At 40.9% G+C, this 14,086-nt stretch overlaps 1 protein-coding gene across 2 annotated transcripts; it reads left to right on the forward strand.

The window, feature by feature from the left end:
- The first annotated feature begins 137 nt into the window (after positions 1 to 137).
- Positions 138 to 10,014, forward strand: fgl2b (fibrinogen-like 2b). 2 transcript variants are annotated; one of them, XM_060928199.1, is made up of 3 exons: positions 138 to 1,246; positions 1,334 to 4,816; positions 7,072 to 10,014. In XM_060928199.1, exons 1-3 carry the CDS (start codon positions 148 to 150, stop codon positions 7,779 to 7,781), a joined length of 5,292 nt encoding a protein of 1,763 aa, XP_060784182.1. In that variant the 5' UTR covers positions 138 to 147; the 3' UTR covers positions 7,782 to 10,014. The 2 variants fall into 2 exon arrangements, with proteins under 2 accessions (XP_060784182.1, XP_060784181.1); XM_060928198.1 differs by having other exon boundaries at positions 138 to 4,816.
- Positions 10,015 to 14,086: the final 4,072 nt, after the last annotated feature.

Raw genomic sequence — 14,086 nt, forward strand, 5'->3', positions numbered from 1 at the left:
CTTTCCAGAGACCCTCTGTTCATCCACGTCACTGTCTCTCTCTCTCTGAGTGCAAACAGCTTTCAGAAAGGGTGGTGCTCCTTTACTCCTCTCTCCCTCTCATACTTTTGAGCAGATCCAACAGATCCACCTAACGAACAGGACACAATGTGGCTGTCTATGCTTTCTGTATGGGGCAGCCTGCTAACCTTAGTGGCATCTCAGAGCTGCCTGGATGCATCTGAGAACAGCGCTTCATGGGTGAGGTTAAAACCTCTAGGGCAGTGCAAGGATGGGGAAAGTACATGCCCTTATCGTATCACTCTTCCTCCTCTTACTGTTCAGCTTCCCAAGCCCTTCAGGGAGTTGGAGAAGATGGCCAGAGAACTACAAAGCCTGACACAGATGGTGAACAAGCTCAAAGAGGACTGTCGTGTGTGTAAGGAGAGGCAGGGAATGGACTGGAACGTACGGAAAGATGATGAAGGGGAGGATGGAGAAAGGATTCAAGCTTTTAGGGGTGCTCTCAATACCAAAGAGAGAGAGCAAGACATAGCCGAGAGGGAGAGTACAGTTCAAGTGACTACTCCAAGATCTGCACTGGAAGACACTATGATCGTCAGCAGCAATACAAAGGATGTAAAACCAACAGTTTTCGGAAAACAAAGAAATACTAATCAGGAGAGGAATGTAAACCCACGTACCACTAAACCAAGGGCTGAGACCAAGCAACGGCCAAAAGGATCTAACCCTTTGCAAAAAAATCAGAAAAGGGTAAGTTTGGGTAAGATCGGATACCCTGTGGTTACTGTCGTTACAGAGGGTGATGATGATGTTGTAGAAACAACGCAACTGCAAACACCAAAAGATGATAAAGTACTGGGGAAAAAACGACTAATGACTGGCACTGATGCTCAAAACAACAGAGAACTTGAACCAAACATGAAACAACTCACCAGAAAACAACAGGACAAAGAGGATAAAAAAGAAGAAGCTGTTGACACTGGATTAAAAGAATCAAGATCCAGTATTACTGAAGACACTAACAATGGCAATGTTGCTAAAGAAGGTAGCATCAGTGTAATACAACAGCCAACTTTGAAAAACAAGGGAAAAAAGGAAAAGAATAATCACGGTGATAGCTTTACCAAGCCGAAACCATTAAAACCTGGAGGATATTCAGAGAGGGATGCTGAAGTGAATTCAAGATCACTTAACACAGATGACACAATTAGAGGACAAAAGAAGTTAACGTCACCCATCACAGGTAGCGCTAATGCCTCAGTGAACGTAAGTCAAATAAATCCACAAACACTGGAAATTAAATCTAAAAATGCATTTAAATCTGATACAGATGCAAAGATGGACACTGGAATCAAATCAAAATTTAACACAGCAGAGACAGGAAGTGGACAGGTGGCGTCAAGATCACCCATTTCTGGCACAACTTATGGCACAGTTGATGTAAGTCCAACAAATCCACAAACACTAGACAGTAAAAGACAATTAGCCACTGCCCCAGATTCAGAGAGTGGCGCTGGAATTAATTCAAACCCAGCTGAGACAGTCAGTGGACTAAAGAAATCAAGATCACCCATCTCAGACAGAACTAATGCCACAGCTGATGTCGATCTAATAAGTCCAAAAAGAGAGAGCAGTAACTCTCAAACCTCATCAAAATCTAGCAAAAATGCAGAGCTTAACACTGGAATGGATTCAAATCCTGTTAACAAAACTGAGACAGTACATGGACATGAGACGTCAAGATCACCCATTTCTGGCATAACTGATGGCATAGTTGATGTACATCCAACAAATCCACAAATACTAGACAGTAAAAACCAATTCACTACTGGAACAGATTCAGAGAGGGATGCTGTAATGGATTCAAACCCAGTTGATAATGTCGATACAATCAATGGACTGAAGAATTCAAGATCACCCATCTCAGGCAGACCTGATGCCACAGGTGATATGGATCTAATGAATCCGAACAAACAGAGCAGTAACTCTCAAACTGCAGTAAAATCTAGCAAAGAGAGCAATATTGGAATGAATTTAAATCCAATCAACAGACTAAAGAATTCAAGATCAACAATCTCAGGCAGTACTGATGGCACGGTTGATGCAAGTCCAACAAATCCACAAATAGTACAAAGTAAAAACCAGCTCGAAGCTAGCACAGATTCAGGGACTGATGCTAGAGTGGGTTCAAATCCAGTAAATAACGTTGAGACAATCAGTGAAGAACAGACATCAAGATCACCCATTTCTGGCATAACTGATGGCATTGCTGATGCAAGTCCAACAGATCTACAAATACTAGATGGTAAAAACCAGTTCAGAACTGGTACAGAGTCAGAGAGTGATGCTGTAAAGGATCCAAACCCAGTCATTGCTACAGTTACTGAACAAATGAATTCAAGATCATCCATTTCAGATAGAGCTAATTACACAGCTGATCTAGATCTAATTAATCCACTATCACTGAACTCTCAAAACCCTTTCACACATGGCAGAGATGTAAAGAGTAACACTGGAATGGATTCACATCCATTTAATACATCTGAGACAGTCAGTCGACGCCAAACGCCAAACTCACCCATCTCAGACAGAACCGATACAGATGAAGTAAATCAAGCATATCCAGGAACACTGGATGGTACCTTTAAAAACCCATTCAAACCTATGATTAATAAGGAGAGGAAAGCTGAAAAAGATTCAAACCCACTTAACAAAGTTGAGACAAACGGTCCACTAGAAATGCCACAATTAACAGTCAAAGGCAGAGCTGATGCTACAGTGAATGTAAATCCACAAATAGTATACAGTAACTCTGAAAATGCCACAGTGGTGTCAACTCCAGTTAACAAGGTTGAGATAGCCAGTCATCTAGAAACACCAAAAACGCCCATCTCAGACAGAGATCATGCTGCAGCTGATCAAATAAATCCACAAGCAATGGACTCCAAAAAACGATTGAAACCTGGTACAATTTCTGAAAGGAAGGCTGGAATGTATCCAAAGCGACATAACACAACTGATACTGGAAGCCAACGAGAGACATCAGAATCACCTGTATCTGATTCCAGACTTGATGTAAGTGATACGAATCCCAGTCTGAATAGTAATGATGACCTACCCAAAAGACGGTTTCTGCCAAAATCAAAACTTAACATGACACAACCAAGGAATGGACAGATTAACCCCATGAGTATAGACACGAAAAGAAAAAAGGCACTAATGAGCAACAAAACTACATCATTGAGAAGTGATGCGATTACAAGCGGCAGGCACCCGCCCACTGGACTTGTTTCTAGGAAGTTAGCGAAGCAGCAAGAAATCAAAAACCAACCAGAAAGAACCAGCCCAACCTCTGGACTAAGTCTATATAAGGATCGTAGCCATAAAAAACCGTATGTTTTGCAAAAAAAGCCATATATTTTACGAGGAAATCCAGTAAATGAAACTGAAGCATCTGGCCCAGGAGGGACAGCAAACAAAAGTGGAGTGATTGATTATACAATGAGCAAAGAAACAACACATGTTGATTCTAAAACTGTATCCAGCCCTAATAATGAGCTAAATAGCACAGCCTATGACACGAGTCAATCAGTCATGCCTACTTTGGCAACACAGGATATTGTGGATCAAGCTCAATTAAAAAGAGCAAAAACTGCCCCTACCGTTGAAGTATTGCACAAAATAATTAATCACCAAACGGAAAGTACCTCTGAAATTACTGTGATCAAACCAAGACTTGCAAAACCTGGTAGTAGTTCAGGACAGGATCTGGTCTTGGACACAGTAAATAATATTGGAAGGGACTCACAACCTCCTGTTGTGGCAGAGACAAAAGGCACTGGTAGAAGAACAGGACAAACCAAAGTCAAAACTAGCGGTGTAGATTCCAACCAGGAAAACCATAAGAAACCCCTTAGAGTAGGAAGAATTCAAAATATTGGTGGAAAGATGCCTCTAGTTGTGGTAAGCAGTGAGAAGAATGAGTTAAACTATCCAACTACTGCAGCCACCCCATACACGATAAAAACAGAGTTTAAGGACAAATATAGCAAAATGTCTCAGTTTACGCCTACTATAACACCACCACATTTCATGGATCAAGATCATGCCAAACAAGCCAAAACCACTTCTGGAGCAAAAGTGTCAAATCAGAATGTTCATCACAGACTCAAAAACTCCAGCCAGGAAATGGAGCCCAAAAGGTCTCATAGTGACACTGGAAACAAAAAGTTGCAGAATGCAAGCAATGGTCAAGAGTCCAATGTGGTGACAGATTTTCAACCCAGCTCTTTGGACAGCATTCAAAACAGAACAACTGGCTCAATGGCTATCATTATGGACAAAGTCAAGGCCAGTACAGTCTCAAAGGTGTCAACCATGTCTAAAGAAAGCACAAATGAAAACAGAGCAAAAGACTCAAACCCTGTTGTTATAGACAAGCTTGAGGCTAGTACAGAGGCAAATTGGGTAACCCCAGCCTCAGACAATGCTCCTTTCAAAGATCATAGATATAGCAAAACTCCAATAGGATCTGATGACTCAGTAGAGCGCAATAATGGAGGACATCCAATAGATTACAATAATGGGAACTTTAACCCAGTTGCTGTCAACAGAATGACTGGGGCAACCTTACACAAAATCCCAGCTGGGCACACCAACAATGAAGATAACAAGAAACCACTCACTATTAGCAACATGGACGATAGACAAGCTTTAGAGAAGCAGCTGCTCAGCAACTGTCATGGTCCATGTGATCTCGGTCCAACTCTTCAGTCAGCGCTCAACAGCCGTGAATCATCAGACAACAAAAGAGGTAAGGAATGTGTTGCTCTTTGTCGGTCTTTGAGTGATTTTGCATCAAAGGCATCGAAATATCCTGAAACATGCACATGCTAGATGGTATCTATTGTAGTAGATTAGCTTCATAGTACTACACAATGACATAATAAAACTGATAATCACTGAAAGCTGGAGCTCAAAAATATTTACAGGACAATGGCAAAATGATTTATGCTTCCTCATTGCACCCAAAGCCTGCAGTGCTTGAGAATGTCAGAGCTTTTTTGATTAATTACATCTGTGGACTGGGGGAGTTCATCTGGGGACATCTGTATCTCTGCAACTAAAACATTAAGGTGAATACAGTCAGGGTAGATAACAGGAAATTATATAATATAAACCTAACCATCAACAGCTGCTCTCCAGCCCTACTGTTGGTCTGAGACCTTGCTTAAAATTTAAATTAACTGCAAGGATTTGGTCTGTTTTTCATTGTAAGGACTAATGGATGATAATAAGTAGATGTCACATTTCACCCTGAACCACAGATGTTTTGCTTTTGGGAAACACAAAGGAGATCAGTACTATAGTTTGTCATTTGTCTGGGACTCATTACAAAGTTTAGAGTAATTTAGACCAATATTAACAAGTTACAAATGGGGAACATTAAACAATGTAAAAGGAATGCTACCATGTTTTTTTATGCACATGTGCCTTTCTTTCGTCCAACTTCCTGTTCTCTGAAGAACATAGATGCATCAGGATGTGCTACGGGACCAGTGGCATCTCTAAGTAGGGGTCATTGCTCCTGTTACAAACATGGTTGGACCCTAAGTGAGGAATCTGAAATAGCATAATCATTTTATCCTGAAAACTTTCCACGGTGGAAAACTTACTGAACGTTATAAAGCTCTGACACAGACGATTCCTTCCATAAAAGTCCAAAAGCTAAGCATCTGATCAAAACCTGGCCCCCAATCTGAGATGGTCTGAGAACCATCACTGGTTTATTAACCTCATTATTAATATTAATTTTTAATTATGGACAGTAGTGCCAGCTAAAAGGCAAATCACAGGTTTATATTAATACAATCATTCTAATATGTTATCATTTCTATACAGAAAGCTTGGAGTTGTATGACAGGCGATCTACATAATCTAAACCTAATAATTAACAGATTTATGAGTCTTCATTCTCAGTGCTTTTTACATTATTACAGTCTATTCCATTCTATGGCATTGAGCAGACGCTCTTATCCAGAGCGACGTACAATGAGAGCAAAAGTCAGGTACACGAAGTGCTAAACTTCTAGACAAGAAAGTTCTAGTGCCAACTGAACAAGTGACAAATAGTATATTATTCTGCTGAAGTATCAATACTCCAACAGCCAAGGAAACAAATCAACCATACAAAGTACAACTAAAGCGAGAACTCAAATGGCTAACTCCAGGCTAGACAGTACAGAGCATGCGTTGGTCTAGACCGAAACGCAGTTACATGGTAGGCAGGGAAGAGGTGAACCTTCAGTCTGTGCTTGAAGGTGGTCAGGAAGTCGGCAGTTCTTACCTCAATGGAAAGGTCATTCCACCAACAGGGAACCAGGACAAATAGCAGTCTTGAGTGGGCTGGGCAGGAACAGACAGGAGGAAGGACCAGGCGACCAGTAGTAGCGTAGCGTAGGGATCTGGCTGGCATGTAGGGGTGGATCAGACTCTGGAGGTATGCTAGCCCTAACCCCTTGACAGCCTGGTAAACGAGCACCAATGTCTTTGTAATAGTCAGTAGGTTTTCTGTCACAGGGAAGTCTTCAGGATATCTTTTGTGCTGTTGTTTTTTCAGTAACAAGACAAGCTGTGTTTTTTTTTTGTCTTATTAATTTCAAAAGAGAAAAAAAAGAGAAGCAGGTGAAAGAACAGTGTTTATAGCTGCTATAGCATAAGTGATAACTAATCATGTGGACCATTCCACAACATTAAATGTAACTATAAACAGCTAAAAAGCATGATGTGTCCTTCAATCATTAATAAAAATTTAATTGTTGAAAAACACTTTGGGATATGCTGATTTTGGGGGGAAAACTGCATTTTATGGTCAAATTACTACCACAACTAATGGTAAAATGTGTCTTTCTTTTTGGCCTTATCACACCACCCAATTGTGGATTACTTTCCTATACCAGCACACCCCACTGTGTTTTATTCCTTACGTATCAATAATCAACTGTAAGAGCATAATTTAATTTCAGTAACTAAAATTATTAAATTAAACAGAGTTTTCACTGCTCACAGATAACCCCCCCCGAGACTGTTCTGACTTCATCTTGAGAAACCCAACAAGTGGCATCTACAATGTGACACCAACTGCATCAGACAACAGGACTTTCCCTGTCTTCTGTGACATGAAGTCCTCTGGTGGAGGTTGGACATTAATTCAGCATCGCTTCGATGGAAGCATCAGCTTCAATCGTACCTGGAACGACTATAAGAAGGGTTTCGGTAATTTATCGGGTGAGTTCTGGCTAGGTAATGACAAGATCCATTGGCTGACAACAACAAAAGCCATGGTACTACGCATTGAACTTGAGGATCTAGATGGAACGAAGGAATATGCCCAGTACGACCACTTTCATGTGGCTAACGAAAGCCAATTCTACAGGCTGACGATAGACGGATATTCAGGCACAGCTGGAAATGCTATGCAGTACAGCAAGAAGTTCAACCACAACCAAAAGAACTTCACCACCCCAGATAGGGACAATGATCAGTATGCATCAGGAAACTGTGGAACCTACTACAGCTCTGGATGGTGGTTTGATGCATGCTTCGCTGCAAACCTGAACGGGAAGTATTATCAGACAAAATATAGAGGAGTGCGAAACGGCATCTTCTGGGGCACCTGGCATAATATTACCACTGAATCCTACCTAACCCATGACCGACAATCTTTTAAGACTGTTAGAATGATGATCAGACCCAGGACAGGGTTTCTGATGGACTAGTTGTTGTTGATAGAGAAAATTCCAAGGACAGCTGTTTAGCTGCCACTTTGAGAAAGAAGTTGTACATACACTAAATCTGCTTGGACAAGTTCTGGGGAAAATCCCTTTTCCCTTTTAGCGAACTGTTATGCGCAATTATAATACTACCCGAGTCAGTATAGTCCCAGGACATTAGGACTTTGCTAGTGTTAAGACATGTTTATTTCTGGTTAACAATTTGGTCCATTTACACTCTATGATGCAGAGAGGCAGGTCGGACTCAGAATAAATATTTATGAAGGTGACTTATACAAAGTCCTTATTTTTAAAATGATCTTTGGTGAAGTAAAAGGATGGAAGCCAGGAGTAAAGCACAAGACAGTAAAGGTGAGGTGCTTGGGTGAACAAGATAGAAACTGGACCGTGTTCAAAGGGAAATCTTATCTAAACGATGAAGTGGTTTTACTTTACAACAAAACCTTCCTTCTATTTGGAATAATTACATGCTGTGGAATGTGGGAATAAAAGGGTTTTTATATGCACTAATGTTTAATGGAGGGTGAAAAATATAACCATACAGGACACAGAGCTGGATGATCCTAATGTTTTTACCAGTATAAAACTGAACACATTTCACCGTTTTGCTTTTAATACATAGCTATTCACACACACACACACACCCATCCGCCTGCTGTTTTATGCAGTTCTCTAATCAGCCGATCCCTTGACAGCAGCATGATTCATCAAGTCATGCAGATCCAAATCAAGAGCTTCGGTTAATGTTCATTTCAAACATCAGAATGGAAAAAACTGTGATCTCAAAGTTTGACTTTCTTTCACTGTGGCGTGGGTGTTGGTTTGAGCCAGATGGACGGGTTTGAGTATTTCAGAAACTGCTGATCTACTGGGGTTTTCACACACAACAGTCTCTAGAGTTTACACAGAATGGTGCGAAAAACAAAAAACATTGAGCGAGGGACAGTTCTGTGGGTGGAAATAAACGCCTTGTTGATAAGAGAGGTTGGTTCGAGCTGCCAGGAAGGATATAGTAACTCAAAGCAACTCTCAGAACCGTGGTGAGCAGAAAAGCATCTCAGCATGCAACAGCAGAAGAGCACATTGGGTTCCACTCCTACAGCCAAGAACAGGAATCTTAGAATCAAGAACAAGTTCCTATTAAAGTGACTGGTGAGTGAGTGTGTGTCTAATATATATATATTCCACTGTATGGACAAAAAAGCTTATCATTTTTTAAGACAATGCTTAAAAATACAAGAATCTGTTGAAGAGCATGAACAGTGTTGTATGAATGAACTCATGCTGTTTATATACAATAATTCATACAATTACTACATTATGTTTAATACTGTATGATGATTTTGCTCCATCACAGTGTATACCAGCTCTATATTTACATTTTATGGTTTTTACTCAGTTTCTGCACTCATATTTCTACTAAGCTAACCACTGGACCACAGCGAACTGGTAATTATGTAATGAATTAAACACATTTTTATAAATACCTGCAAACATTCAAGGTTTCTATGACTACATCAGGGATGGTAAAATGTACAACAAAGTCAATTCAAATTAAAAAAAAATTCAACATACCAATAATAAGCCATAGTATGTTTCTGTTATCCTGAACAGGACTCTTCTGATGTAGCCTCACATTTTTCTTAATACTGGGTAAAATCCAGATTTTTAATTGCAAAGATTTTTAAAGGAGACAGAAACACTCCTGAGACATTCCCGCCCAGGTAAACGTGATGGTATCACATAGTTTTGACACATTTAGGCCATAAATCTGACGTTCCACTGCATCCCGAAGGTTCTCTATTAGACCTGGTGACTGGAGAAGAAGCAACTGGAGTTCACTGATATACTGTCATGCACGTTAAACCGGTTTGAGAGGGTGTGTGCAACATTTTCCCCAACATAGTTTATGTGCGTTTTTCATCTCATCATTATCTCATTATCTCAAGCCGCTTTATCCTTCTACAGGGTCGCAGGCAAGCTGGAGCCTATCCCAGCTGACTACGGGCGAAAGGCACCCTGGACAAGTCGCCAGGTCATCACAGGGCTGACACATAGACACAGACAACCATTCACACTCACATTCACACCTACGGTCAATTTAGAGTCACCAGTTAACCTAAGCTGCATGTCTTTGGACTGTGGGGGAAACCGGAGCACCCGGAGGAAACCCACGCGGACACGGGGAGAACATGCAAACTCCACACAGAAAGGCCCTCGCCGGCCCCGGGGCTCGAACCCAGGACCTTCTTGCTGTGAGGCGACAGCGCTAACCACTACACCACCGTGCCGCCCATGTGCCGCCCATGTGCGTTTTTGTAGAAAATAATTATTTCTTGATGAGCGATTTATTTTTGTCTGAATACATTTTTCAATTAAAGGTTGGAGTTTTCTAATTTTTTCGGAGTGAGATGAAACTACTTCAGCAAAAGGTGGATTTTTTCTGATCTTTTTAAAAATAATCTTTACAAGAGGTGCCAATAATCGTGGAGGGCACAATATATTTAACAATTATTCCACGAAATCTCGTCGTACATGAGCTGATAGATATGTACGACGAGATTGAGTGGAATAACTGTTTTATTCTATCCACATTCACTGGATTTTGAGAAACAGATAATTTTATTTTTTGCAAATTCGATAAATAAAAACTTCATACAAAACATCTGACAAAATCATTTCCACTTAGGCGGAGCTCTTAAAAACCTATCAATGGCGGCACGAACTGATTTCAGTGGTGGTGTTGGTTTTTTTGTAGAAAGTGCCATCTTGTTGTCATGCCGAGGTATAGAATAGCTTTAGACATTTATTTAATTCTTCCTTGAACATTTCAGTCGTGTAATTTTCAAACTTCTTTGAGCTTCTGAACCAGTCTAAAAAGAATTCAACAAATTTTAATGCTTAAAGATGAAGAATGTACAGTAAACAAACTGGCGAAATGACAGGAGCAATTTGTAAAAAATGTGATCTCACCTCATTATCTCTAGCCGCTTTATCCTGTTCTACAGGGTCACAGGCAAGCTGGAGCCTATCCCAGCTGACTACGGGCGAAAGGCGGGGTACACCCTGGACAAGTCGCCAGGTCATCACAGGGCTGACACATAGACACAGACAACCATTCACACTCACATTCACACCTACGGTCAATTTAGAGTCACCAGTTAACCTAACCTGCATGTCTTTGGACTGTGGGGGAAACCGGAGCACCCGGAGGAAACCCACGCAGACACGGGGAGAACATGCAAACTCCGCACAGAAAGGTCCTCGCCGGCCACGGGGCTCGAACCCGGACCTTCTTGCTGTGAGGCGACAGTGCTAACCACTACACCACCGTGCCGCCCTGAAAAATGTGATGATAATAATAATTCTTGAAAAATTAAAAAAAGATACATTCTTACCATCAAATACTTTTATTCCATGTTTTTTTTTTGCTTTTTTGTATTTTTGTTTTCGAGTAGAGTTTTTATTTCGTCCTCGGTGGGTTCAGCAACACGCTCCGCCATTTTGTTTTTCTCTACTCACAGCATATGAGCTGATAGCCTCGTAGTAGAGTAGCCATTCAAGGTGTGTGATTGCTCATAAACCAGTGAATATGGATAGAATAAATTACTATTATACATACAGGGTCAAACATATACATCTTGCATTATCAGTTGTGCTGAAAATTCCAAGATGTCTTCTAACTTGCCAAGTCCAAGGCTTCTTCATTTCCTGTTTGTGATCATAACTGACTACAGTTGGTAGCTTCTCTCTGGCAGTGATTTGTTTCTATTAAAATGTATGTTGTACAATCATTCTGCCCGAGAAAAAGAACAGGTCAAAGAAGTAAATAAAAACCCAATAATGCCATGACATTCATGTCTATGTAGAGCAGTGTTTCTCGGACTTTTTCAGACCAAGGACCACTTTATTCATAAATAAATAAATAAATAAATAAATCCGAAGACCACCTAACCCCCTAAATATCCTGAACAAAAAACAATGAGCCTACTTCAACAGTATATTACGAATTACACACTAATGAAATTATATTTTCACAAATGGTATCGCCAACTCACTCATTGTCGTCCTTCTCTTCATGGGAAGAATGGTGCTGCTTATTGAGGTTTTTCACCTGACGTCACAGGGTCACGTGACGCCCCGGTGTCCGCCATTTTGAAGGTCAAGCTAGCTAATGTCAACAACAGTAGCTAGTATGTTACTGTAGCAATGTTTACGTTCAGTCATTTGGATGACTGTTAAAAGATTTCAGTCTCAAGTTTTTCCTTTACTGTATTTACTAGTTTACTGTAATTATGATCCGGCAGCTATTTACACCGGATCCAGTGTAAATAGCTGCCGGAGCCGACGTCCCAGCCTGCCCGAGCACGCTAGCTCCCAGCCTGCCCGAGCACGCTAGCTCCCAGACTGCCCGAGCGCGCTAGCTCCCAGCCTGCCCAAGCGCGCGCTCCGGCAAGCTCGGATGTCGGCTCCGGCAGCTATTTACACTGGATCCGGTGTAAATAGCTGCCGGATCATAATTACAGTAAACTAGTAAATACAGTAAAGGAAAAACTTGAGACTGAAAGGTTTTAACAGTCATCCAAATGACTGAACGTAAACATTGCTACAGTAACATACTAGCTACTGTTGTTGACATTAGCTAGTGCTAACAGCTAGCTGCTAGTACACTGCTACAACACAGACACCGACCCTAATAATACAGTTCTTGGTCATTGCCTGGTAACAGCAAATTTATAACGGGCCATGTCTCAACAGACTAAGAAGTTATTTCAATGACATTTAATAACATTTTGTTTATCCTGAGGACCGAAAGTAAATGAAAATGTGAACAAACCTTAGCTGTAATAAGATGGCGACCACCGGCTCCAGGGACGACCCGCTGATGTAGGCATGTTACCCAGCCTGACACAAAATATTTGTAGGCATCCAAACTCTTGTACGCTTTCAGATCAATACCTGTGTATGGCGATGGGTTTTTAACGACATAGGTATACAGATCATGTGGGCCGAAGTCAGGTAAAGACGAGGGCTTCGTGTACTTCCGTACGTCAGTGAACAATCCTGGTGGAAGCAGGTAAACGTCGTTCTCTAAGCCTGCTAACCTCAATTTTTGCAAATACCTCTCCCTCTGCTCGCCCTGTAAATGCCCTACGTCGCTGGATAGTGAAGGTGTTTTCTGCATCTCGCTCCTTTTTCTTTTATGTTTATCGTTTGTCGCCTTCCTCGCATTCAAACTGATTCGAGCCGTGACGTCCAAAATGGCAGCATCACATGACTTGGTCACGTGGGTGAAAAACCTCAATTGTGATACATCAGTGAAGCAATGTCTGGCTCCAAACTGGACAGTTTTAATCTCATATTGGAGACCACATTGATCCGGTTGTGCTGCTTTGTTTTCTCAAACAAAGAATCATCATGTCTTTGCACTTTGTCCTTGCTCGTGTGAGATGTTTCTTGTGCTTTTCTTTTGACTGACCTGGTCTTCAGCCACCGATCCATTTATCTTTTTGATAGTTTGATACTAAGTCTAATTTGATTACTCATAGTTTCTCCGCACTGCACATTCCCTCCACGTTCAGAGGTGATGCTGATATGAAAGTGTAACCTAAACTGACATAGCTATAGGCAGTGTCGCAAAACTGTTGGCCTGCTTAATATCAGACAAATTCAAATAATAGGCTACTATCTGAATTTACATAGGACTTTATTCAATATAGAAAACAACTCATCTGCGCTACTCAGAACTTTGCTTTTGGAGTCACATCGACGATTTGAGAAACACTAATGAAACGTGATATTTTAGGACATCAGCTTGAGAAACAGTGATGGAGAGGGTATGTAAACTTCTGACCTCAACTGTATGTGTATATATCAGTCTGGTGGACAGTAACAAAGTACATTTACTTGAGTTCTGTACTTAAGTACACTTTTTGAGTATCTGTACTTTACTTGAGTATTATTTTTTGGAAACTTATGACTAACTTCACTACATTTGAAAAGCAAATATCGTACTTTTTACTCCACTACATTTCTATCAAGGTCCTCGTTACTCGTTACTATGAAGCAGATTTGAAAGTGGATGTTTTTTCTTTTCTTAAACTTGATTGGTTTTTTCACAGGTGACACTGAGACAGCCTATCAGTAATCACTAGGGTCACGTCACGTCCATAGACTGTATAAAATCAAGATCAATGATTTCTCCGCAGCATTATTTAACACGATCAGTTGATGGCAGAACGGAAGGAGGCGGTTCTTCTGGGGAACGCACGCACCCATGGCCATACCTA

This window comes from Neoarius graeffei, chromosome 8 (assembly GCF_027579695.1).
Source record: "Neoarius graeffei isolate fNeoGra1 chromosome 8, fNeoGra1.pri, whole genome shotgun sequence".
In the NCBI taxonomy this organism is placed as follows: domain Eukaryota; kingdom Metazoa; phylum Chordata; class Actinopteri; order Siluriformes; family Ariidae; genus Neoarius; species Neoarius graeffei.